The 26,524-nt window shown below is 57.3% G+C and overlaps 3 protein-coding genes across 4 annotated transcripts; 1 reads left to right on the top strand and 2 right to left on the bottom strand.

Moving 5' to 3' along the window:
* Nucleotides 1-268: 268 nt before the first annotated feature.
* Nucleotides 269-2,594, bottom strand: LOC134171506 (neuronal acetylcholine receptor subunit alpha-2-like; the record flags this gene model as incomplete). Its single annotated transcript, XM_062633782.1, has 4 exons — nucleotides 2,468-2,594; nucleotides 1,158-1,312; nucleotides 502-546; nucleotides 269-378 (listed from the first exon to the last, which is right to left on the bottom strand). Coding segments are annotated over exons 1-4 (398 nt in total), but the record flags the coding sequence as incomplete, so codon positions are not given.
* Nucleotides 2,595-7,875: 5,281 nt separating this feature from the next.
* Nucleotides 7,876-10,260, bottom strand: LOC134171507 (uncharacterized). The gene is made up of 3 exons (XM_062633783.1): nucleotides 10,090-10,260; nucleotides 8,712-9,187; nucleotides 7,876-8,207 (listed from the first exon to the last, which is right to left on the bottom strand). Exons 1-3 carry the CDS (start codon nucleotides 10,243-10,245, stop codon nucleotides 8,063-8,065), a joined length of 777 nt encoding a protein of 258 aa, XP_062489767.1. The 5' UTR covers nucleotides 10,246-10,260; the 3' UTR covers nucleotides 7,876-8,062.
* Nucleotides 10,261-11,647: 1,387 nt separating this feature from the next.
* EPHX2 (epoxide hydrolase 2) lies at nucleotides 11,648-20,989 on the top strand. 2 transcript variants are annotated; one of them, XM_062633800.1, is made up of 19 exons: nucleotides 11,648-11,834; nucleotides 13,061-13,145; nucleotides 13,281-13,440; nucleotides 14,190-14,380; nucleotides 14,490-14,612; nucleotides 14,964-15,038; nucleotides 15,358-15,453; nucleotides 15,604-15,682; nucleotides 15,881-15,915; nucleotides 15,999-16,025; nucleotides 17,950-18,035; nucleotides 18,215-18,326; nucleotides 18,658-18,732; nucleotides 19,366-19,411; nucleotides 19,483-19,585; nucleotides 19,813-19,882; nucleotides 19,960-20,040; nucleotides 20,323-20,381; nucleotides 20,482-20,989. In XM_062633800.1, exons 1-19 carry the CDS (start codon nucleotides 11,734-11,736, stop codon nucleotides 20,564-20,566), a joined length of 1,689 nt encoding a protein of 562 aa, XP_062489784.1. In that variant the 5' UTR covers nucleotides 11,648-11,733; the 3' UTR covers nucleotides 20,567-20,989. The 2 variants fall into 2 exon arrangements, with proteins under 2 accessions (XP_062489784.1, XP_062489785.1); XM_062633801.1 differs by lacking the exon at nucleotides 14,490-14,612.
* Nucleotides 20,990-26,524: the final 5,535 nt, after the last annotated feature.

Raw genomic sequence — 26,524 nt, 5'->3', positions numbered from 1 at the left:
TTGGCTGGGATGCTGCTGCAGGGCTTGTGGGGGGGAGCTGGGAAAACTTTTGCTGGGCACTGTGGAAAATGGCGAGCAATGGCCTTGGCATCCCTTGCTTTTGTTTCTGTGTTTTCTTTCCATCTTTTTCCATTTACTCATTTATTAATGAGGGAAGGGGAGAGAAGGGGGGGGGGGGGGGGAAGGAAGGTGATAGGAAGGAAGGGAAGGGATAGGGTAATCTACAGGGAAGGGAAAGGAAGGGTGCTTGGGATGTGCCATCACTCACTTGTTGTAGAGCACGATGTCAGGGATCCAAATCATCTCAGAGGGCACTCGGATGGAGGTGACATTGTCAAATTCTGCCGGGTCCCAGCGCAGTTTGTAGTCACTCCACTCCTGCAGGGAAACACAGGGGATGGCGTCAGGCTGCCATGGGTCTGGTGGGACCAAGCGGACCCAAATTCTGTGCCCCCCTTGACATGCTCCTACCCTTGCCCCAGAGAGGGAACAGGCTCCTACCTGCTTCAGCCAGACATTTGTGGTCATCATTTGGTTCTTCTCATCCTGCAGTAGGAAAGAGGGATGAGAGGAGACAGGCAGAGACAGACCAAGGGTTTGTCTTATCAGTGCTTCAGCCCCCAGATTACAGCCTTCACTTTGTGCCCCCTGCCTCTGGGGTTCAGCTCCTGGGGGCAGCTGGTACCAGCACAAGCCCAAGGAGACGCCGTGCTTCACCGGGATATCTGCTCACTAGATGGCAGCAAGAAATTGCGTTTTGCATCGTACAGCTCTGAGCTGCTCTGATGGGGGAACGAATGTGCGTGGGGAGGTGGATAGACAGGTTTGTAGGTGGATAGATGGACGGGTTGATGGGTGACTAGATGGGCAGGTAGATAAGTGCATGGGTGCATAGATGAGTGTGCATCAGACGAATGAGGGAGGGAGGGAGGGATGGATGGGGGGAGGGATGGATAGGGGAACGGATGGATGCACGGGCAGGTGGACAAACAAGGCCAGAGGTGCCCCACGACAGGTAGATGGTGGACAAGGATGTGGCAGGGATGGAGACCTGCAGTTTTCCTTGATGGCCTCCTGCCGGCAGGGGAGGGGTTTGGGATGGAGGGTGGGAAGTCAAACACCCCACGGGACTGGGATCCCACTGGTGGGCTACGCACCACGTCGATGAGCTGCGCGATGGAGAGCCCGAACTTGACAATGACCACATCAGAGGTGTTGGGCACCGGCCGCGACCAGCGGTTGTAGCCGGTGAAGAGGTGCTTGAAGAGACGCTCCTCGGCATGGCTGCGGGGCTGCTCCTGCAGGCAGGCAGCTGCGGGGAGACGGGATGGGGATGGGGTTGGGGATGGAGGAGACCTCGCTGAGCCCCCCTTCCGCCCCCCTGCACCCCACTGTCATGGGGTGCTCACTTTGCACAAGTCCCCTCTCTGCTGCAGCATCAGGGATGCTAAACCTCACCCTGAGATGGGGAGAGGGGGATTAGCCCCCTTGAAGCTGCCCTGTGCTCCTGCTGGAGAATGGTAGAAGATCAGCCTTGCCACGCTGGACAAGGGATCCCGCTGGAGTGGCTGAGATCCCTCTCCCAGCCCCTTCCAGCTGCTCCTACTGGTTCTAAATGGTTCAGCTTTGCAAGGCGCAGGCTGAGCCAGCCCTTGGGACCGCTGCAGGCTGTGCAGAGACCATCCCTCAGGCTGGGCTGGAGGCAGGGCTGAGAAGGAACGCAACGCTCTGTGATTAGGAATCGTTGGCGTTGGTGTTGTGCTGTCAGCTCGCGCTGCATCACTCGGCTGTCCTTGCTCGCTGCAGAGCCCCATAAATTTCCACCAGCAAGTGGAGGGAGGCCGAGGGAGGGAGGGGTAAAGGGAGGGAAGGCTCTGCACAGCGGAGTGCAACCAAAGAGACCTTGTATGGGTGGCTTTGCCCTGAAGAAGGATGGGTTTATGGCCCCATAGAATTCCTGTGCCCCATGCAAGTGCTTCCCACGGGGCACGCAAGCCCAGCAAGGACCCTGGTTATACTCTGGCCAGGAATGGAGGGTCTTAGAGGTGTCGGAGAAGACTGTTCCCAAGTGAAGGGACAAGCATGATGCCCACCTTATGGAAGGTCTTGCATTAATGGCAGCAGGAAGCAAAATCCATCTTTTTTCCATCCTGCCCACATTTGTAGCTTGCACAGGATGGATCTGGGCTCCCAGAGCAGACCACCCCCACCCAAGTGTCTGGTGATGTCAAGCTGCTCTGCAAAGACGCAAACCCTGTCCTAGACAGTGGTGGAGGACACCACACCAGTGTGGATACTGGGGATGATGAGACTGCATGGGGTAAACTGGGAAAGAACTGGTTTTCCATGCGCATGCACTACAGCCCACTCCCTCTCCCCAGATTTATCCCCCACAGCCCCCATAAGTGACACCCATAGGAAGTTGAGGCTCAAGGAAGGCAATTCAGGTCCCCAGAGCAGCCCTTACCTGCCTGGAAGGTGAGGAAGCACCACACCATGAGGGGAGTAATGCGATGGGGCAGTCTCCCCATGCTCCCTCTGACGGTGTCCCCCATGGGCCCAGCAAAGCCCCCAGGAGGGACCAGGGGAAGCAAAGAGCTGAGATGCTGGTGGGCGAGGAGACTCAGCAGAGAAAACCACCACAGGGGACCTCTAACAGGGTGCTCTGTGTGTTCCCACCATCAGCCAGTGCTGGAGGAGCCATGGACAGGGCTGGATGCAGACCAGGGTAGGTGTGCAGCTCAGGATGCTCTGCAGTCACCTGCCCCTCGTTTCATTCCTGGAAGGACAGCAGAGAGCAGCACTGTCACTGCGATGCCACTGTGGTGCAGGTCTGGGAGGTGACAGTCCTGTGGTCACCTCCAAGCCATTGCCAGCTGCCAGCAGGGCTTGGAGCTGATCCAAGCTGCGACCATGGCAGAGCCAAGGGAAAGTGTCCCCAGAGCATCTGCTCCCCATTTCACGAGGGCTCCTCATGCAGGCAGGGCATCAAGCTGGGCTGCATTGTATACAGCCAGGCAGCTGGACCCCATGACTTAAAGCAATGGGGAGCCTAGGTGTGCCCCCAAATGGTTTAATAGCAAGGATGGAGCCCAGGGCTTTGACTTTCACTGGGGTGACCAGAAAACACTGGTTTCAACCATCCTTCTGCCCTATCTGTCTCATGTCCTTGGAGCACGGGAGGGGGAAGCTGCTCCAAGAGGCTGTGCTGCCCCAGATGGGCTCATGGGGCTGGTTTCTCCAGTAGCACTCCCCTCTGAGAAAGGGAATCATTCTCTCGTCATCCATCCATCCATCCATGCATCCATGCAACAACCATCCATCCATGCATCTGTTAATCCATTCAACTGTGCATGCATTCATCCATTCCTCCATCCATCCATCCATCCATCCATCCATCCATCCATCCATCCATCCATCCATCCATCCATCCATCCATCCCATCCATCTATCCACCCACTGACCCACCCATGCATCCATCTACCTAAGTGTCCATCCATACACCTACCCACCCATCCATCCAACAACCATCCATCCATCCATCCATCCATCCATCCATCCATCCAGCCATCCATCCATCCATCCATCCAACAACCATCCATCCATCCATCCAACAACCATCCATCCATCCATCCATCCATCCATCCATCCCTCCATCTATATCCATATCCACCCATTCACCCATGGATGTGCTTGGTTCCCCTCCCCAACACAGCAAATCTCTCAAGGGGAGGAATCACTTGCTCTGCAGTGGCTGTGAAATCTGCTCCATCTTACAAGGTGACTCCACCAGGAGCAGCCTCCCCTATTCAGGAGGCAACTGCTTCCATCCCTGAAGAGGAAGAGTTTCCCAGCCCAGCACTGATGTTGCTGGACAAGAAGCTCATTTGGCTTAAATTCCCTCTCTGGCCTGGTAAAACCATGAAGCTCTCCTGAACTCATCATCATCTTCTGCGCAGTTATCAACTGATTAATGCAAGGATGGTGGAGGGGCTGGGAAATGAGAGGATAAACACCAGCCACAGCACTGAACTGGAGGGAAAATTATGGATGTCCTCTTCAGGATAAGATATTTACTGTACTGGAGAGTACAGGGAGTGCTGGGGGAGATTTTTCTACTCAAGGCTTTGTTATAGGGTCACCCAACTGGGGATTTCGTGGGCTCCCCAAAGCTCTGATGGATATTGGAGAGGGAAAGAAGGTGACTTGGGTGATACAAAGCTGCGCCTGAAACCTCTTGTATGTGGCAAATGGGGTTGTGGGGGATATGAGGGAAGAGAAGCCCATGCAGGCTGAGCACCCATGGGTCACAGTGGGGATGGGGATGGGTAGGATGCCAAAGGCTGGACCAGAGGGTGACAGTGACCATGCGAAGCTCTGGGCATCCCAAAATGCAGCCAGGAGGCAGAGAGAATAAATAACTTATTTACTGGATTTTAAATACAGGCAGCGGGGGATTTGAGGTTTTTAGATGGGAACTTCACGCAGAGCTGGGAAACTTCCCCTGCTGCTGCCTCCCCATTGCTCCCTGACCGTCCTCAGCACTTTGCAAACAGCTTTAATTAAGGATATTCACAGGAAGAAACCAGCTTCTCTCCTTCCCACCCAGCCTGGACCCAGTGAACCCCCTTACCTGCTGCAGGGAGGGCAAGGAGGGGTCCCCCATTCCCGCTGCTCTGCTGGAGTTGGGATGCTGTGCCGTGGAGCGCTCCGGTGAGGACTGGGCTCCAGCGAAGGATGTCTCAGCTCTTACTCGAAGCAGTGGCAGTGACGACAGGGGCTGGGGGAGGAGGGAGAGCCATGCCCAGGCAGGGAAGGAGGGGAAGCTGGGGGACCAGGGGGAGGAAGGCTGATGGGGCAGCAGCGTTGGCAAAGCTTCCCCGGGGTTGGGAAAAGCTGGATTTGCAGGGTTTTGTCAGCCTTTTCCAAGGCAGCTCTTGGTCAGGGGGAAAGGACTTTGTGTGTGAGGATGGAGAGGGAGAGGGAAGAAGAACAGGAGCAGAAGTGCTGTGGAGCAGCGGAGCTGGAGCACAGAATGGGGGTTTGTAGGGCACATTGCACGGGTATTGCAAGGATACTGCATGAAGCATCACGCAGGGCATTGCATGGGGTATTGCAGAGAGCCTCGCTGCCTGAGTGAGGCATCGTAAGGGGCATCACAGGGCCATTGCAAAGGTCCAGGCTCTTGTATGGCTGTGGGGAAGAAGGGGCTGCTCCCCAGTCCCCGCCAGACCAAGGTTTCTGCTCTTACTCCACAGCCGTGAGATGTGAGTTTGGTGCCAGCCAAACCTGCCCACGGTCAGGACAGCTGCAGGCAGCGGCAGTATCCCCTGCTCTGGTGAAAACAGGGTGCAAGGACTTGAGGCTGGGGTGCCCCCATGCAGTTCCTGTCTCAGCCTGTGCTTGGCCCCACATAACACTGTCAATAAAGCAGTTGCAAAACTGGGGTAGCAAAGGCAGGGCAATATCCAGGATCTGGGAATGGGGCAGGGATGGGGGTAGGGGTGCTTTGGGCAGGGGAACCGGTTCTCCCACTGCAAGAGGATTGGAAACCCAGAGCTCTCCACTGCTTCCTGACCTCTCAGGCAAAGACCCAGCCTTCTCCCCAGACCAGCCTCTCCTTCCTTCCTGCGAGGAAATTTAATGTGCAACCTTCCTGCAAATGAAGCCCAGGAATGTAATTTCCAGCCCTGGGGGACCTGCCAACAATTTCCTTCCTTTCCCCTGGGAGATAAACGGAGAGACAGACCTGGGCATGGAGGGCACCTGAATCTGCTGTTCCCCTGCTCTGCTGTAGGATCCCCATCCACAAGGCTGTCCTCACCATCCTTAGGATGCTGGATACCAGAAATCCATGGGGAAGAGGACCACAGAGCTGGTACCCTGCCATCCCACCACCCCAGCAGCAGCCAATGCCAAAGCCAGGTGGATTTTGGGTTGTCCCCTCTCCAGATCTGAGGCCACAAACAGTGTGATACGAAGCCCTGGCCCGTGCTGTGGTGCAGAGCCCTGAGCCCAGGCCCAAGGCTGACTGTGAGCCTGGAGGGTGTTCAGTGTTGGATGGACCCCCAAAGCTGGGGTGATGGGGAACAGGGGAAGATGGAGAGATGGATACCAGAGGGATGGGGAGCAGCTGGGAATTGCAAGGACTGCTCCAGGAAATCGATCCAGGCCCACCAAAGGAAGGGAATTAGGGAGAAGAATGAGTTGAGTACGACCATAGTAAATTAATCAGGAAAAAAAGACAATCCACATTGATTTTCCTGGGGAGGAAGAAACCAGTGCTGACTGTTGGGATGGTGGGCTGAAGGCTGGGGGGTGGGAAGCATTGTGGATGCTGCAGGACCCATCTCCTTCATGGGCTCCTGACTGGGACTGTTTTGGAGGCGGAGGAGCATCTAACACCCCAGACAAACTCACCCATCCTCCTTTTCCCTTGGATGGCAGAGGATGGAAAGAAAACAGACGCGGAGATCATGCTGACGCCTGGCAGAGTGCAATGCATCTTTATTTTGCTGCCTGCAGCTCCTGCAGAAGTGCCACTACCCTGGGGGGGGTCTGCTTCTTGCCCATCCTTAGGGTGCACCATGGGGACAGCGGGGTGCCCAGAGCCCAATGTACCAGGGTGGCCCTGGCCATTCCTGCTGGAGGAACCTCTGTGCTTACAAACACAGGATTCGGAGGAAGGATTTTCCGCCTCCAGCTGCTTTTCTGCTGCCCAAACCTCCGTGGGTTGGGAGCACTCGAGTTGCCAGCTTTGATTTATTGCCCGGCACTTCACCTCCAGCCACTCTCACACCCTGTCTGCAGCTCCACCGTTACCACCCCAGGGGCGAAAACGCTCTTCCAAGGCTGGACAAGATGCTCCCAAGGGTGGAGGATTAACCAGGGCTCTGCCCACACCAGTGATGCTGCTGGACCATCAGTGAGATGCCACCAAGCCCCCAGAGAGCTGGGGTTAGTTTGTAAGACCCTCTGGGGAGCCCCAGGAGGTTCAGGCAAGGATCCAGGCATGACGATGTAGCTGTTGGTAGGTGTGGCTGCCTGGCTGTGACAAAAGGGAGCCTATGTGGGTAAAGCTCTTCCAGGGAGGGACAAAGGGGTCCAGAGGACTGCTGGGGATGGGAAGGAGCTGCCACAGAGAGGATTTCCCCCAGGCACAGGGCTGAACATATGCTGTGGCACCAGGCTCTGCTGTGTGATGGCAGAGCTGCTGCAGGATAGTGTATCCAACATGGTGGATGCACCACAGTCCTGCATCTAGCTCTTGGGACCAAACATAAGAAGGATGTGGAGCAGTTGGAGTGAGCCCAGAGAAGTGCAACAAAGATGCTCTGAGGGCTGGAGCACCTCTGCTATGGAGACAGGCTGAGAGAGCTGGGCTTGTTCAGCCTGGAGAAGAGAAGGCTCCAGGGGGGACCTTAGAGCAGCTTCCAGTGCCTAAAAGTCTGACAAGAAAGCTGGAGAGGGGCTTTTGACAAGGGCCTGTGGGGACAGGACAAGGGGGAATGGCTTTAAACTGACAAAGGGGAGACTGAGATGAGATCTGAGGCAGAAGTTCTTACCTATGAGGGTGGTGAAGCTCTGGCACAAGCTGCCCAGAGAAGCTGTGGCTGCCCCATCCCTGGCAGTGTTCAAGGCCAGGTTGGACAGGACTTGGAGCAACCTGGTCTAGTGGAAGGTGTCCCTGCCCGTGGCAGGGGGCTGGAACTGGATGAGCTTTAAGGTGCCTTCCAACCCAAACCATTGGTTCCATGATTCTATGAACACCCGGGCCTTGGGTTACAGGCATCATCGCGCATGCAGTGGCATTTTATGTGCGGGCAGCAGCCTCCCATCCCATCCCATCCCATCCCATCCCATCCCATCCCATCCCATCCCATCCCAGCGCTGCTGGCTCCAGCACCCAGACCACTCTGCAAATATTCCGGGCAACGTCTCAGCCCCTGGTGCTGCGGAGAGGAGCCAGGACACCCCAGAAGCCATGGAGATGAGCTGGGTTGGGGTCCTACCAGCAAGCAATGCCATACGCAGGGTGACGGTGGAGCCCATCCCTGCTGCCCTAGGGCTCAGTGGCGGTGGCAGCCGAGCTCTGCAGGCGCTGGCTGAGCTCAGCATCGAGGCGCTGTGAGGCAGCATCGAGGGTCTGGGCCAGGCGCCCGGTGAGGCGCAGCATGTGTGACACCACATGGACAGCCTTCCGCAGCCTGGAGGGAGAAGAGTGCGCTCAGTGTCCCCCCCGTCCCCACCAGCCTCCCCGCAGCAGGGTGTGGAAGGGGATGCTGCAGCACTGGGGGTCCTGGAGGGGGTCCCCACCCTGGGAAAGGAGATTTCCCAACTCCTCCATCCTGGTCAATGCATTTCTCCATCATCATGCTGTGGCTCAGCTGTGCTGGGTCACTCATTTAGGGGTGACAACCCCCCAACTCCTGACATCCCACCCCTCACCCTGCCCTCAGGGGACCCCGTTGCCAGCCACACTGCGATGGGCTTAGGGCAGAGACACTCACATGGGTATTAACAGCAGTGGCCTGCCAAGCATCCAAACCCCACATGTAACGTAAAAGCCATCATGAAGTTTATGGGAGCCATGGGGACACCTAGACTCCCCCCCCACACACACGTGTCTGCAGCCTGGGGCTGGCTCCCACCCATGGAGTTTGGGGTATCAGCTCCATGGAGCATCCCCATTCCCTTCCCATGGCACTTACTTCTCCTTCTTCTCAGCTGTCCGTGGGTGATCAGCCTCGGCCACGTGAGCCTCCAGCTCCCTGCGGACATTATCCAAGCTCTCCTGAAATTCCAGGTTGGCCTCATGGATGGCGGGCAGCGCTTCGGTGATGATGTCCTGGTAGCGGGTCTGGTTCTCCTCCAGCATGGCCGCCATCTCCACATCCTTCAGGCTGGCCTTGGTGTCCTGCAAGAGGCTCTTGAGGTGATCCAGCTCATTGCGGGAGGCGAAGGCTGTGGGCCCGAGGGAGCTGCAGGGACTGGGGGTGTGGAAGGTGATGCCACAGCGCTGGGGGTCCTGGAGGGGGTCCCCATCCTGGGAGATGCGGTACCCCAACTCCTCCAGCCCAAAACTGGGGGTCACATCCTCTTCTGGTCCTCGCTGTGTGGTGGCAGGGACAAGGGTGCAGAGCCCCACCAGTAGGCACCAGCCAGGGCTCCCTGAGACCATGGTGTCCTGCAGGAGCAAAGAGAAAGAGGCGGATCAAGGCTACAGGTGGGACACCCTCTGAGGCCCTTTTAGGACCTTCTTGGAACCCCCCATTTTGCACCAGCAAACCCCCAAGCACCCATATTTTTCCATGCATGTGCATCTCTGGTTTCCGGGAGTTGGGATCTGGGGTGCTGTGCCCCACTCTCCCCACACCATAGGGGAACCCCCCCCCCCGGGGATGGGGAGGGGTAGGAATGACACAGACCCTTCCTGCACCCCTGTAGTACAGCACATGGATCATAAGGATGGGGAAACTGAGGCACAGATGAGTTAAGGTGAGGGCTGGAAGTGTTGAGGGGAGGCTGATCCTGCTCATCCCCCCCCCTAAAACCCCCATCCAGAGCCATGGCAAAGTAGGAGACTGGGGGGGGGGGGTAGTGTGCACAGACAATGCGGCTCTTTCAAACCCATCTTGGCACCAGGGCCAGGGGAGCGGGTGCCAGAGGCTGCAGGCGCAACGGGCGTGGAAGAGGGGGGTCCCCACCAGCACCCTTCATCCTCCCAGCCAGTCCTGAGCCTCTCTGCAGAGGGAAGAGGGCTCCCAGGGGCATCCCCAGCTCCCTGCCAGCATCCTGGGGTGCAGTGAGCTCCTCAGGTCTCAGGCCAGCACCTGGCAGGGGTGGGTTGGTTTCGATTTGGAGCGAAAGACGCCCCCAGAAAGAGGGGAGCCCTCCGGCAGGACCACAGCAGCACGGCGGCCCAGCCCTGCCACGAGTTGGCCGGGTCTCAGAGGCGTCGCCGTGCTGGCATTTCGTTGGCACGAAGGCTGAGGTTGTTCCTCCCGGCTCTTCCCACCGTAATAGCGACAGACCAGCAAAATTCTTCCTTTATCCCCTCGTTTCCCACCGTCCGAAACACGCTCCCACCTTTACGCCAGGGAGAAGCCGGAGCTGGGGGGGCTGCGGAGCTGCTGCCGTCCCCGGAGGGTTGTGCCGGAGGTGCCCCCGCCGTGGTGGGAGGAGGAAAACCCTTCGCCTGCCGCAGCTCTGAGCCATGCCAGAAACCAGGGAACGGGGCTTCATCCCCACGCACCCGGCGCTGGACCACACTGCGAGGATGCTGGGGGGTCCCCTCGGGGGTACTGGGGACAGTGGGACTTGGGGGATGAGGGCTGGGGGACACTGGGCCCCAGCAGCGGGATGCTGGGGATAAACATATGGCTTGCCTGGGCTTGACCCCCTAAAACATCCCTTCCCAGCACAGAACAGCCCCCCCCCCCCCCCCCCCCCCGACAAGCTCGGCTGCGCTCGCAGGGGTGCAGTTCTTCCCCCAACTCCCTCCGAGCCAGCATCCCATCGCATGCCTCGCAGTGGGGAAACTGAGGCAGGGACTGGGACTGCCGCTCCCCCCCGGCCCCGCGGCCCCGCTCACCACCGCTCCTCGACGCGGCCGTCCCGCCACGGCACCGCCAACACCGCCCCGAGACGGGGCCGGGCCATGCACACGCACACGCGTGGCCACGGCGTGTCTGGCACTGAGCACGCCAGGGCTGGCTCAGGGTGCATGGGGGGGGGGGGGTTGGAATCGCATGCTCCCCCTTGGGCTGCCTTTACTGGGGTTCAGGGATGGTGGTCAGGTAACGTTCATGTGTGTGCACGTATGTGCTTGGCACGCAGACATGTGCTGAGCGTGCACGTTCGTGCTGGGTGCCCACGCAGCTGCCCGGTGGTGCACACGCATGCTTAGCAGTGCATGCATGTGCTAGGAGCGCACGCACATGCCTGGCAGTGCTTGCGCAGCCTCAGGGTGCACGCATGTGCTCGGAGACAGGCGCACAGGCTTAACAGTGCACACGCATTGTGCCTGGTGGTGTGCATGCATGCGCAGCATGCACATGTGTGTTTCACATAGGCACACGTGTAGGCATGCATGGGCAAGGGTGTGTATGCATGTCTGCATACATGACTCATGTGTGTGTTTATGTTCATGCATTTTTTGCGTGTGCATGTGTACATACATGCGTGCATACATGTAGGTGCGCACACGTGCATGTGTGCATATATGCATTCCTGCATGTATGCAGGCATGTGTGTGTGCATCTGTGTGCAACCCCGACCCTTCCCACCCTCAGCCCCATTAGGCAGCTCGGGATCTGGGTGCAGGCAGGTTGGGTCAGCGGGTGCTGGTGCGCCCTGGGGTGCTGTGGGAGCTGAGGGGGACCCCGTTAAGCGATTATGGGCAAAACCCGCCTGAGCAGCGATAGGGAGCAGATGGGGGTACCAACGGTAGCAAAGGGGTTTCCACCGCCAGGTCGGGGGTCCCACAGCCCCACGGGACTGGGAAGGTGCCAGTGGGACGGAGAGGGACACACCCCGTGCAGGACTGTCCTGCGGCGGGTCCCGGGCGACCGGGAGGGTGCCCACAGTGGAGGCGGCGCTAGGACCCAGCGCGGCTCCGGGGCAGGGGGCGGGGCGAGGCCTCGGAGGCGGGGGCTGCAGAGAGGCCCTCGCGGTGGAGGCGGCGGCGTGTCCGCGGGTTCGAGTCTGGGTGCCCGCGGCAGGGAGGCGGCCATGGCGCGGCGGGCCGTGCTGTTCGACCTTGGCGGCGTGCTCTTCGGGCCCGGCCTGCAGCACTTCCTGGGCTCCTGCGAGCAGGACTGCGCCCTGCCCAGGTACGCCCTGGCCCGACCCGGCCTGACCCGGCCCGCTGGCAAGCGCCCGCCCGCGCTGCTGTGGGTCACCTCTCGTTCGGAGACACGTAAAGACGAGACAATACTGTGTGTGAGGCCGCCGCCCGCGCGGGGTCTGCACGACTGGGGCCCCCATAGAGGAGGACAGGGCTGGGTGTGGGGTGCAGGCAGGGGGGACCCCTGTCCTCGATATCAGATGCATGTTGGGGTTCCTGTGTATACATGGGGTGCAGGCTGAGGACCTCCTTTCTGGATCTGGGGTGCAGGCTGGGGTGAGGTCCTGTCCCGGATGTGGGGCACAGGTCAGCAGTTAAAACTAACTCCCAAAGAGGTGGAATCACCATAGGGGACGTTGGCAGAAACAATAAGATCGAGTAGTAATTAATTAAGCAGGATAGCTAATTAATCCCATCCCTGCCTTGGTGCTGAGACCTGACACAACTCGGTGCACGAGCTGGAGCAGACAAACCCCAGCACAACAGGTCCCAGACAGCCTCTCGAGTCCTAGTGAGCCCTTTGCTCCCATTAATATGGGCTGTTTGGGAGCTGGTAATCCCAAAAGCTCCCAATCAGTAGCTGAACAGGTTCTGTTGTGTGTCCCAGCTTGGCAGGGTGTCCTGGCAGCATGTGGGTGTTCAGACAGAAAAATACAGTATTAAGTAACTAAACGCTGGAGCTGATGGAACAATAAATTCCCGGATTATCGGCCATCAAACATCTTTTTGCTTCGCTTTATATAAAAAAATGAAAAAGAAAAGTGATAGCAATCCAGCTGGAACAGGTAAAGCTGCTTTATTTTTAACCGAGCTGTGTTGTTACCAACTCAGGGAGCTTTGTCCTAAAGGCAGTCGCTGTAATCTTGTTTTATTGCTGCCTGAGAAGGCCTTTTGTCATCTTGTGATAGGGGCAAATTGTTTTCCTTGAGTTACGGCTTACAAAATACCTTGCTCTTTGCATTATTTGCTATATTTTGTCCCTGGCGAAGCTCCCTGCTCGTCTATCTGCAGGGCCAAGTAATTGAGCTGCCAGCAGAAATAAATGGGCAGCGATCTCCCAGTCCTGTAATGAAGTGATGCTCTGGTCCTGGGGGATAATGGACGATGGAGCTCTGTATCCCCGGCACAGAGCATCCCCCTCCCCATAGCACACCACAGCATCCCCACAGCACTGGGGTTTCAACCACTGATTTCTTCTCCTTTGCCTGGCAGGAATTTCTTGCGGAAGGTCATGTTTGCTGGTGGCTCCGACAGTCCTTATGCCAAAATGTTGAGAGGACAGATCACCCTGTCCCAGGTGAGCCCTCGGGTACCAGCTGTGCGATATCACCAATGGCTCTGATGGGGAAGGAACCGAGGGGAGCTAGCTTCAGGATGGGCTGTGCTTTATATATTGGGATCAGTTGAATGACACTGTGAGTGTTTTTTCCAGCTCTTTTCCGAGATGGAAGAGGGCTGCAGGCAGCATGCCACCACCTCGGGCATCACCTTGCCAGACACCTTCTCTGTTGCCCGAGCCTTCGAGGAGATGGCAGCCAAGGGGACGGTCAATGCCCCCCTCCTGCAGGCAGCGAGGGTGCTGCGGAGGAATGGTAGGCGCTGGGGGGCTTTTGGACTGGATTAAGGGTGCTGCTTCCCTCCCAGGCAACTGCCTTGGGAATCCTGGTGGGTTCCACCACAGGGTCCTGGTTGGTCCCACCTGCTTGGTCCTTAATCATCATCCTCACACTCTCCTGATGTCGCCTTTCAGCATCCCTTAATTAAATACTAGGAGCCATGCTACCAAATCCATCAGACATGTTAGCACCTAGGCAGCAATTAGCAGGGTGCTGTAGCCCTTCATCACGCACTGTGGAGTTCATCAGGGAATCATAGAATCACAGAATAGTTTGGGTTGGAAGGGCCCTTAAAGCTCATCCAGCTCCAACCTCCCTGCCATGGGCAGGGACACCTTCCACTAGACCAGGTTGCTCCAAGCCCCATCCAACCTGGCCTTGAACGCTGCCAGGGATGGGGCAGCCACAGCTTCTCTGGGCAACCTGTGCCAGGGCCTCAGCACCCTCACATCAGCTCTGTCCTCAGCATCTCAGTGTGCCCAAGCTCCAGCTCACGTCCCACTTGCATTGGGAAGGTTGAGAGCTTTGCTTTCCTGGAAGTACAAATTGGGCATAAGCTCCTGCTGAGCATCCTTTGATCTGCTGCTGGTGTGTTCTGACCTGGCCAGAGCCTTGCAGACTGGACGTCTGGGATGAGGAGGTGGCTGGAGAGGAGAGGTGAAATCAAATACTGTCTGGAGAGCCAGAGTGGGAAAACCAGCACTCCCCTCTGTGCACCTCCCTAGGGTTTAAGACCTGTGTCCTCACCAACAACTGGGTGGACGACAGCGCCGGGCGGCTCTTCACAGCCAGGCTGATGAACCTGCTGCACCGGCACTTTGATCTGGTGATCGAGTCCTGCCGGCTCGGGATGCAGAAGCCAGATCCTGAGATCTACACATACGCCCTGGATGCACTGCAGGCGAAGCCACAGGAGGTATGACCACCTTGAGAACAGGTCACAGAGGGTCCCTCCATGCACCTGCGGTCCTTGGCCAAGCCCTTCTGCAGGGTGCTGATCCCTACTCTTGGTGGTTTATCTCCAGGTCATCCTTCTGGATGACATTGGGGAGAACTTGAAGCCGGCCCAGGAGATGGGCATGGCCACGCTACTCGTCAGGGACACCGAGACCGTCCTGAAGGAGCTGGAGGAGCTCTCAGGTGTCCAGGCATGTAGGGGTGGTCTCCGTTCCCTGCTCTCCTGGGGATCCTCTGGGAGGCATGGGCTTGGGCTTCTTCCCTGTGAGGGTGGTGAGGCACTGGAATGGGGTCCCCAGAGAAGCTGTGGCTGCCCCATCCCTGGCAGTGTTCAAGGCCAGGTTGGATGGGGCTTGGAGCAACCTGGTCGTGTGGAAGGTGTCCCTGCCTGTGGCAGGGGGTTGGAATTGGATGAGCTTTAAGGTTCCTTCCAACCCAAACCATTCTGTGTTTCTATGATGTCCCTGCACGCAGGTTGGTGGGGATGTCCCGTGGGGCTCCAGGCTTGCTCAGGAGCTCACCCTGTGCTCTTCACCCCACAGCTTCTCAACCAGCAAGAGCCATTACCAACAGCGTGTGATCCATCCAACATGACCCACGGATATGTACCCATCCGGGTAATGTGGAGGGGACTGCCTTGGTGACAATGGCTTGGAGGTGCCAGGCTTCCTGGGAAGGGTGTTGAGCCCCGTGCAAGGATGTGCCAGCCAACAGATGGCATACTGGATTGTCCCTCCTGTGTGGGCTGCTCTCGGCCAGGGATGCTGAGCTGCCCCATCGTTCAGGTCTTCTCTGTCCACCACAGAGGCTAAAGCATGGTTGTGTGGCTTTGGGAGGGGGTGATGGGCCCCCACACTTGGTGACCAGCACTGGGTGGAGCATTGTGGGGTGAAGCCATGCAACCTGCAGCTGGTGAGGGCTCTCCATCCCTTCCAGCATGGTGTCCAGCTGCACTTCGTGGAAATGGGGCAGGGCCCTGTCATCTGCCTGTGCCATGGCTTCCCTGAGTGCTGGCTCTCATGGCGCTTCCAGGTGATGGAGAAGACGGGGAGGAGGGTGGACCAAAGGGGCTGCTGGTGGGATGGTGATGGGGTGCGTGGTCACCACTCCTAGGGTTCCTGGGTGGCAGAGTGTTGTCCAGGGGTTTCAGCATCCTTTGGAGACTGCTGTTTTTCCTTCTAGATCCCAGCTTTGGTCGATGCTGGCTTCAGGGTGATTGCTCTGGAGATGAAGGGCTACGGGGAGTCCACAGCCCCACTGGGTGAGTTAGGAGTTGGGGTTATACAGGGCTGGAGCTGCTGACCCCAAGTCCAAGACCCAGGAGGAGATGGATGGAGGAGCCTTCTCGTGGGGGGTGGAAGCTGGCTCCTCCTGCAGCCCCAGCAGCTCAGAGGGATGCCAAATACATCCCTAGAGATGTGTGGATGTTAAGATGATGGTGGTTATGTCTTTTGTGCAGATATAAAAGAGTATTCCCAGGAGCAGATATGCAAGGTGAGGATGTGGGCAGGAAGAACGTGGTGTGGAGGGTGGTGATCCCAGACAGGATCTGACTCTTTCTATCCTCCCTTCCCCAGGACCTGGTGGTTTTCCTGGACAAACTGGTGAGGATCCCCCCATGATGGTCCCTCCTTCTTGGCAAGGTTTGGGTGTGTGTTTCCCCAGCTGCCCTTCACTTCTTCATTCCCATGCAGGGACAGCTGAGCTACCCAGTGGCTTTGGTCCAGAGCTCTTGGGGTAGCACCAAGACCTGTCTTTTGTGTTCCCTGTGGGTGGGATTTTAAGGATGGGGATGTTCATACAACCCATTGCCAGTGGAGAAGACCCATCCTTGGAAGGGTCTCTAGCTCTGTGTCACCTTCTCCTGGACCTTGTGTCCTTGCTGATGACAGGGATATGGGCACCTGAGGCTTGGCAGGATGTTGGTTAGGCAGCGAGATACTCACGGAGAAGGATGCTGGGCTGCATCCCCTTCATCCATGACTATAGCAGCTTGCACATGGCTGGGGTGTCTGGGGAACCATCGCTGCCCCTTGGCATGGCTCAACTATGGTGTCATCGCACTTGGGTTTGGGAGCTCCAGGTTTAATTCCCATCCCAGCAAGGGGATGCAGTTGATTTCTGTGCCTTTTAAAAGAGGTGAAGTGTAGGGGTAAAGGTGTAGCCCACAGATGTCAACACCTCCAGGGCTTTTTCCTTGCAGAATGGCTTCCAAGGGAATGAGTCCTCCAAAAACCACAGTGCTAAGAACAAGAAACGAGGAGGAAAAAAGGCCCCTTGAGGGCTTCTTGTTGGGGAAGTGGTGGTGGTTTTGTGCCGGAGCTGGGATGGGTTTTGGGAGGGAACCAGGCATCACAAGGACTGTAGCTGTGGTTTGGTGCTGAGCATGTGAGGATAAATCACATCCCTTTGCTGGAGTATTGCCCTCATGTTGGATTAGAAATAAGGAAAATGGATTGGAAGGTGCCCATTGATGTGCAGCCTGGCAAGGGGATGGGTGCCAGCTTTGCTTCAGGGTGAGCTTGGTAGATGGGAAGTGGTGGCATCATGTATGTATGCGACTTTGGTTTTCCGTGCTCCTCCACATCAGGGCCCATCCTGCTCCTCTCCCCTCTGGGGTGCTCCTTCTCCCTCCCCTGGTGCAACCTAGGGGATAAGTGACTTCATGAAGTTCCATGGTGATATCTGAACCCGTATCTGGGACACAGAAGGCACAGAGTGGTCCAGGAGCCAGGACAGTGATGATGGGATGAAATCCATCAGCATGGATGAGACCCACTCATCCCCGTATCAGTGGTGGGAGATGCTGGGACCCCCCCAAACCCTCTGCCCCCCTTGCAGGGGGGGTTGCACACTATTTTGTGCTGTCAGACGGCAGTGAGCAGAGACATGTCTGCTGGGAGGGAATTTTAATTACACATCTAAATATCAGCTAATTATGAACCGGCTGCTCCATTGTCGAGAGTGCAGGTTTAATTGGATTCATTTGTCAGTGCCCAGAGGGGTCAGGAAAATAGAATGACGGAGGGGGGACAGTCTGCTCCAGGCAGGATCCGCGCGGGCATGGGGGATGCTGTGAGCTGCTTCCTGGAGGGGCAGGGATTTATTTGGCTGTGACTATAAAATGATGTTCCCCGTGTGACGGCAGGGGGAGGGGGGGGGGGGAAGAACACGACAACGACACGGGATGGACCTGTATAGGTGATCCCAAGGGATGAACAGCCTCCATCATGGATAATAATGAATCCCTTGCCTCCGGAGGGCACAGGTGCTTGAAATGTTTAATTAAGTCAGAGTAAATGGCTCCTGGGGAATCAGGTAATGCTTCTTCCTTGGGGAAAAGAAAAGGAAAATAAATGGGGGAAAAAAGAGAAAATATTGCTGTTTTCTGCTGTGTTTGCTGCTTCAGAGGCAGGCAGAACCCCTCTCTCACCTGCTGATGTCCGTTGGGTGCTGCTTTTGGGGAGGATTTGGAGGTGCTCCCTGGGTGCTGCTCTGGGGGCACGCTCATGGACCCCCTCCCCACAGGGCATCCCGCAGACCGTGCTGGTTGGCCATGACTGGGGCGGTGCCGTGGTCTGGAACATGGCTCTGTTCTACCCTGAGAGGGTGAGGTAGGTCTGTGCCATGTGTGCGGCTCCTTGAGGACCGGTCCTACACCCCCTCCCCTGTCCCTAACAATGCCCTGGGTCCTGCCCTCTCTGTTCCATCCCTAGAGCAAAGCCCTGGCTCATGCTGGGCACCCTGAATCCGGGGGTGATCCTGACTCTGTGTCCTCCCTGTGATGTTCCAGAGCTGTGGCCTCACTGAACACCCCATATCGACCTGCCAACCCCTTTGTGGACATCGTGGAGAAGATGACAAGCATCCCCACCTTTGATTACCAGTTCTACTTCCAGGAGCCGGTGAGTCCAGGGCCACAGTTTTTATCCTCCACCCTTCTCCTGGGGCCTAACCTCACCCCAGGATGGAGTCATGCCCATGTTGGGGTTCCCAGCTCATGGATGGGCATCGCCTGCCCCACAGCCAGGGTGCCATGTGGGGCTCTCACTGTCACCCCAGCTGCAAGCGGCTTGTGGCCCCCGTGTCAGACCTTGTTCCCATGCTGGACCCTGCGTAGAAACCATCCCCAGCCTCCACCTGAGCCCACATGGCAGCAGGATCCTACTCTGGGGTGGTCTGGGTCCCTGGGAAGGGGTGGCATCACCCACTGTGCTGCTTCCACTCCATGTGCAGGGTGTTGCAGAAGCAGAGCTGGAGAGGGATATTGGCCGAACACTGAAGGTCCTGATCCGCTCCACACGCCGGGAGGTAGGGATGGGGCTGAGGTTGGACCTAGGTTGGGAGCAGAGGGCTTCACAGCCTGATGTCCTCTCCAAGCCCCGCCAGCCTTGTTGGGGCTCTGCCTGTGGCACCCTCTGCCCTTCCACCTCGCCCATGCCAGGAGTCAAAAAGCAAATTTGTGGGTGACTGTCCTTGTGCAGCCTGGCAGGGGCTCCTGCTCTCCCTCGAAGCACCACTCGCTTCCTTTACCACTGCAAATGTCAGTGTCTTGCTTCAGGGTGACAACCTTTGTGGTTTAAAATAACAGTGCCCTGGGAGCCTTGCCAGCGGCCTCATTCTGCCATTGCTGCTGGCTGCTCCCAGCTCCATGGCCCAGGGCTGCGTGACTGTTTCCTGCATCCCTTAGGATGCAGGATGCAGACTAGGGCTGCACGGCTTATTCCTCCATCCCTTTGGATGCAGTGACACTTGGTGCTGGCTCCCAGCTCTGCACCCCAGGGCTGCGTGTCTGGTTCCTGCATCCCTCGGGATGCACTGATGCTCAGCACTGGTTCCCAGCAAGGAACCCCAAGTGTGGCAGCCACAGAGAGCCCCCCAGGATGTTTCTTCCTCCCTGTGTGCAGTCTCTCTGTGCCTGCCCTCAGTCCCCTCTCTCCGCAGGACCGCCTGCCCATCACATTTGACTTCCACCAGGTCCGGGAGCGAGGTAAGGGGTGGGATGCTGCAGCAGGGGGATGCTGTGGGGTGAAGGATGCAGTGCTGTGCTTCTTCTTGCAGGGGGGCTGCTGGTGGGCTTCCCAGAAAACCCCCCTGCCAGCCAGATCCTGCATGGCCCTGAGTTGCAGTACTACATCCAGTGCTTCCAGAAGTCCGGCTTCAGGTAGGGGCAGGAGCCTGCAGGGCTGGTGTGATGCCCCCTTTGCAGAAGGGGAACACCCAAACCCACCTTGGCCTTGCTTTATAACCCCAAGAAGGTGCAAGGCTGCTGGGGAAAGGCTGCTTTACCCTTGCAGGCGCTCCCTGTACCATGGGCAATGGGAAGTTCCCTGTGGTGGTGATAGCAGGAGCTGAGTCTCAGCATCTCCATCCCATTCTCCTCTCTTGCAGTGGCCCCTTGAACTGGTACCGCAACATAGGACCCAACTGGCGCTGGGCCCTCTCTGTCAAGGACAGGAAGGTGGGGACTGATCCTGCCCCATGGGGGCATTTGCAGACCCAGCACCTTCCCCACCTTGGCACCTGTGTCCCCTATAGATCATGATGCCAGCGCTGATGGTCACAGCCGGGAAGGACGTGGTGCTACATCCCAGCATGAGCAAGGGCATGGAGGAGTGGGTAAGTCAGAATAGTCCCATCCCACCCCAGCCCTGCCTGTGCCTGTGATCAGCTTCCATAAGATCCCGCTGCAGCAGAGCCCTGGGGCAGGTCCATCAGCTGGGATGGGCTGGATTTGGTCCAGGGACATCACTTGATCAAGGCTGATACGGGAGGATTAGGGGGGAATTTGCTCTTGCCAAAATAAAGAGCTGGGGATACAGCAACAGCCTTTGGGGGGCTCCTGGTACCCCAATCGTGGCACAAACCAACCCCTCTCCACTCTCATCCATCCCTCCCAAGATCCCGCAGCTGCACCGGGAGCACATTGAGGAGTGCGGGCATTGGACGCAGATGGAGAGGTACCACAGTGGGCAAGCACAGCCCCACTCCATTGGAGCTGGGCCCCACTGTGTCCCTGGGGATGCTGAATCCTACCCCATCTCTGTGCCATCCCCCCAGGCCGGCAGTGCTGAACAGGATCCTGGTGGAGTGGCTGGAGGGGCTCCCCCCGGCTCCCTCACTTCCCACTGTCTCCAGGCTGTGAGCCCTGCCCTGTGCCTTCCCTCCTCCCCGGGCTGATTTTGCCTTTAGGGTTGGATTTTTACCTTTAGGGTTGGATTTTTGCCTTTAGGTATTACTGGGTGGAAGTGATGGGTGAGCCAGGGCTGGGAGGAGAGTGGCACAAAGCATGGCCCCTAAAAGAATCCCTGTGAGCTCTTATGGGGGTGTTGGGAGATGGTTTGGGGCTGGACCCAGACTTGTGCCGTGGTAGGGGCTGTGTTGGGGCTGCCCCGTCACCCCAGCCCTGGGGCTTCCCTTGCACAGGGGTTTGGATGGATCATCCCCTTTGTGGCTGGAGTTTTAATGTGGTGGGGAGGTTTTAATGCACTGATAATCATGAATTCTGCCTTAGAAATCACCTTCTGCCTTGTAACGTTGACAAATAAAGCACACAGTGACCAGAGCACCTCAGCTCTCCCCTGCGGTCCTTAGGTGCAGGTTTATGCAGCATCTCCCTGCCTCTTCCCCTCCACCCTGGGGCCCATCTCTGTGGTGTCAGGGCCCAGCCCCTGCCTGCAGCCACCTTCCCCTGTGCTCCCAGCCCTTCTCCTGGCCTCAACAGCCGTTATAAGCACACATCCAGGACGGCATAAGGATTTGGGCAAACACGCTTGGTATTTCCCTCCCAAAATTCTCCCCAGCCCTCAGCTATTTTCAGCTGGGGCTTTGCGGTTTGCCTGTCTGCATCCCTCCTCCCAGGCCGTCCCTGCTCTGCCAGCAAGCCCACGGGAATGTTTTGCATCTGGATCCATCCCTGAAAAAGGAGCTGTGTGAATTTTGGCGTGGGGGGAGAGGATAAAACCCAGTCCCTGGGTGGGCAGCAAGAGGTTTAAACCCGCTCCCTCCAGTCTGGAGTTATCCCAGACTCTCGCTGTTGTCCTCTCCGGTCTCCTGGCAGGGGAGGCAGTCTCAGAAGCTGGTTTTGGAGCTGCTTTGGACTCTGCTAATGGTATATAAGATCCAAGAGCATCATCCCTGGGCAGCTGGGAGCTGTGGCCAGGCACCACCCTGAGCCCTGCTGGAAAACCAGGCGGGAGCTGCGAGAGCTGCCTCTCCCATGGCACCAGCATCGGGGTTAGTGGCTTTAATAGGTCTCTGCAGCCTCCTGCCAGCCCCCTGTGCCCAGCCCCTGGCAGGGGCCTCACCTGCATGTTTCCACCTTGCTCCTGGGAATGATGTGGGGAGGAGGGCACCTGCAGGTTGCTCCCAAGCCCCTTTCCCTCCTTGCACACCACGTTATCTCCCTACACTGCCACAGCCAGGCATTGCTCCTGCTCCAATAGCCCCCTCCCCACATTCCCATGCCAGCTCCATGCCCCTCATCCTGCAGCCTAGACTGACTTTCCCAGCTCCCACCCTGATCCCGGCTGGTTGTGTCCTCAGCCCCACTGCTGCCTGCATCCCAGTACCCCATGCACGTGCAGAGGTTCTGTGCCCTCTGTCCCCATGGGTGCCTGTGGCCTCAGTCCACACCTTCCATCCTGGAATCTGCATGGCCTTGGGTGCGCGCAGCCTCAGCACGTTCAGCAAACTCTGACTGATACCCATACAGGCTGGAGGGATGGAGATGGCCCAGGGTGGTGACTGGTTGGGCTGCAGACATCCCATCATGTGCAGAGCGGGGACCCAGGAATCACCTGAGCCAAAGCAGTCATGGGCTTTGATTCTGGGAGGACAAGGCCAGAGCAACACGAACACCATCGGAAGAGATGCAAAATCCCTCCCCCGTTCCCTCTGGGGCCTCACTCTGTCTCCTGGAGGGTTTGTTCCCGGGAGAAATTCTCCAGCCATAAACAAGAGCAATGGCACGGCTGCTGCCGCCTCAGGGCACCCGCGGGGCCGGCGCTGGCACAATGGATGGAGTCTGAGATGAAGAAACAAATCTGGCCACAGAACAAACTCCTCCAGGCTGTTTCTTTTCACAGCTTGAAGCTGCTCAGAGTGGTCTCAGGTGCAGCGGAGGGAGATCTCTCTGGGATCAGCATCCCTCCGGATGCTGGGGAGCTGGTACTGGCAAACCCCCGCCCGGGTTGGATGTGGTCTCCAGCTGCAGGATGCAAAGTGGCCCTATCCCAGCGCTTTCACAACTCTTTGATGTGAAAAGACAGAAGAAAATGTCTGGAAGACCTCAGGGTGAGTTTCAAACCACAGATCCCAGCAGCAGACCCTGGAAAGAAAGGATCTCCCCAAGCCCTAGAGTTAGGGGCAGCTCCTGGAGCTCCCAGGGCTGCTCACAAAAGGATGGGCTTATTTTTTAAGAGATGCTTGAAGAGAAACAGAAACCCAGCCTGGAGCCATCCTGGCCAGCAGCACCATGGAATGGTTGGGGGTGGAAGGGACCTTAAAGCTCATCCAGTTCCAGCCCCTTGCCACAGGCAGGGGCACCTTCCACTAGACCGGGTTGCTCCAAGCCCCATCCAACCTGGCCTTGAACACTGCCAGGGATGGGGCAGCCACAGCTTCTCTGGGCAACCTGTGCCAGGGCCTCACCACCCTCACAGGGAAGAACTTCTGCCTAAGATCTCATCTCAATCTCCCCTCTGTCAGTTTAAAGCCATTCCCTCTTGTCCTGTCCATACAGGCCCTTGTCAAAAGCCCCTCTCCAGCTTTCTTGTTGGCCCCTTTAGGCACTGGAAGCTGCGTTAAGGCTCCAGCCTCCAGCTCCATCCTCTTCTCCAGCTGTGATGTTCTGGTCCTGGCCACCTGGGTGACAGCACCAGCACTTGATGTGTCCAGGATTTGGCCATGAGGCTGGGCGTGCAAAGCTGCTAGCGGGGTGCTCACAAGGTGATATACAGCTCAACCCCCCAGATCTCCTGTTCTGGCACTGCTATTGCAATGAGCATCCCCGCTTCCTGCCTCTGCACTCAACAGTGTGGCAGTGATGGGCGCAACAGGGTTCCTTCTGACCCCACTGGGCTCTCTGCAATGGCTGCAATGAGTCTTCACTGGGAAATGTCTGCTGGACGGCATGCACCAGGTGAGGGTGCGCATACGGGGTGCAAGGTGCAGGTACAGGCATGCAGGGTGTACATCCGGATTGCAGGGTGCAGGTAGCAGAGTTCAGGGTGCAGGATGAAGAAAGGTGCAGGGCATACACATGGGGTTCCTGATGCAGGTGTTGGGATGCAGCATTCACACAGGGTGCACACCGGGGGTGCAGGGCACAGGCAGAGGTGACCCTTCCCTATGCATGCAGTGAATGGGCTGGAAAATGCACACTGCTGGTCTCCCATTGCCCCACAGGGTTTGGGTGCAGGGGGGCAGGACTGTGCCCAGCCGTGGGCTGCTGGAACCCACCAAGCTTGATGGCACCCGGTTAAACTTCAACCCAGCCCATCCCTGGACTCTGGGACAGCTCCAGCTCTGCCTTGGGGATGCTCGGTTAATATTTCAGCCCTGCTGGGACTGAAAACACCGCGTTTGCTGGGTGCTAAGGGCAAAGGTTCCTCTGGGGCCAACATGTCTTTGCATGGTTCAAGTCAGAGCTCAAACTGCAGCATCAACAACCCCAGGTGACCCAAACCAACCCCAGCAGGAAGGTGGCACAATATGACCAGCTCCTCTCATCCCTTGGACCCCAAAACTCTGGAAATGAGCTGTTTTCCTTCGCCCTCAAAGACTGCAAGGCACATACAGGTGCTGGCAGCAGGGATACCAAGCTGGAGGGAGGACACAGGGGGGTTCTGCCTGTGCTGAGTGGTCAGAATTAAGGGACACCATCTCCTTGCTCCCATACAGGCTTCATCTCCAGTCCTGTCCTCCCCTCCTCCAGAGGTTGTTTCAGAAAGGAAGCAATTTACTTATAAAAGAGAAAAGGAAAAAAGGCCCCTGGAGATTGAGAAATAAAGAATAAAAGCTTCCCATGATTAAATTTCAACTGTTTTATTTTTAAACAGAGAAGAAAGGAGACCAAGAAAAGCCCCACCTGATTTCTGCCTGACCGGAGACAATGCTTGAATAGCTCTCGAGATCAGGCACTCAAACAGCTTCACTGCTGCCTCAGTTTCCCCATTGCTGTAGGGAAGCAGCTCTGGGGAGGAGCACCCCCAGAGGTAGGAGAGAGTGGGGAAGCCCCATCTCCACACTCCTGCACTGTCTGGGAGGCAGAACCTTGTGCATCCACCCCTCCAGCACCCAGGCTGTGCGGTCTGCGGGTGCACTGCCATTTGGGAATGCACTGCAACTGGTAATGCACTGCAGTGTGGGAATGCACTGCAGACTGGGGGTACATTGGCCACTTCTGGTGCAGATGTGACAGTGCAGGGTAGCAGCAGGAAATTCCATCATGATCCAGCTGCTGGGCCAGCTCAGTGCCAGGAGCTGCAGAGGTGCCAGTGAAGGTACAGAGAAGGACCTCTCCCTCCTTCCATCCCCATTTGGGCTGTGTTGGAGAGCCCCAACCAAGCCACAGCCACCCATAACCCTGCATCACCTTGGCCATGTTTGGTTCTGCAGCTCTGACTGTCCTGTGCAAACCTCATGCCCTGGCCAAGCAAATCCAACCAAAGCATTCACTGGCATCATGTTCCCATGATTTATCACAAAATCACAGAATCCCAGAATTGTTTTGGTTGGAGGAGACCTTAAAGCTCATCCAGTTCCAACCTCTTGCCACGGGCAGGGACCCCTTCCACTAGACCAGGGTGCTCCAAGCCCTGTCCAACCTGGCCTTGAACACTGCCAGGGATGGGGCAGCCACAGCTTCTCTGGGCAACCTGTGCCAGGGCCTCAGCACCCTCACAGAGAACAACTTCTGCCTAATGTCTAACCTATATCTCCCCTCTGTCAGGTTAAAGCCATTCCCCTTGTCCCGTCCCTACAGGTCCTTGTCAAAAGCCCCCTCTCCAGCTTTCTTGTCAGTCCCTTTAGGCACTGGAAGCTGCTGTAAGGTCTCTGTGGAGCCTTCTCCAGACTGAATAAGCCCAGCTCTCTCAACCTGTCTCCATAGCAGAGGTCCTCCAGCCCTGTATTTACACCACAGGATTTAGACGAACTGACCACTGGTCTCCTGATCCCCACAATGAACCTGGGGGATTGAATCCATCACCAGTCTGGATGCTACCCTTGCTCCCTGGGTCCCTCCAGGACAGACCACTCCTCCTACGAAAATTTCACCCATTCACAAATAAATGCACAAACAGCTCCAACACCTGGGAAAACTGTTTGCTTTTCTTTCATCCTTTGAATTATTCCCTGCTGTTCAGCTGTAATTAGCCGAGCTGTGACATCCCTCCTGGATGCAGCTGGGAGCTGGCGGAGGCTGAAGCAGTGCAGGTGAGTTGTGCTCTCCCCGCTTGCATCCCCTGCACCCCTCACTGTTAATGAATAACCTCTTGAGGGGTGTTTTTTGGAGGTTTTGGTGACCTTTGCACAGCACTTAGACCAGAAACTGTTAGCTGGGCAGCCACGGCACCGTCTGACCCCAATCAGCTGGTCCCCTTGTCGTCTATGGGGGCTTCAAGGTGTGCTGGGTGATTATTCATTAATGTGCTGCATTGCAAACCCAGCAGGGTTTCAGGATGGTCAGGAGGTCAAGGAGCTTTGAAGCTGGATGGGAGCACCCATGGCAAAAGCTCCTGGAGATGCTGGGAGGTCCTTCAGAGTCTACATAGCTCCTGCTCTGTAATTAAGAAGCAATTTCCCCTCCTTCCTTTGTGATTGTGCTGCAGAGGTTGGGTCTCCAAGAGCATGGCCATGTGAAGGCAGCTGCCTGCAGCCCTGGTTCCCTGCCCAGTACCACCACCCGATCAGGACCTGTAGCAGTGCTCCCCGAGGTCACCTTGCCTGTGTAGCCAGCTCAGAAAAATCGTTATCATCCCTTCGTTAATGAGGGATGGGGAAGGGTTTGCTTATCACCAAAGCACAGCCACGGAGCGCTGCAGAGCTCCTGCAAAGCACGGCTCCTTGCCCGTCCTTCAGCTGAGACCCACCACCCGGC

This window comes from Pezoporus occidentalis, unplaced genomic scaffold, assembly GCF_034315485.1.
Source record: "Pezoporus occidentalis ecotype Australia unplaced genomic scaffold, CSIRO_AGI_Poc_V1 ctg403, whole genome shotgun sequence".
In the NCBI taxonomy this organism is placed as follows: Eukaryota; Metazoa; Chordata; class Aves; order Psittaciformes; family Psittacidae; genus Pezoporus; species Pezoporus occidentalis.
Note: the sequence above shows the minus strand (reverse complement) of the source record. Positions and strands in the feature narration are given on the sequence as shown.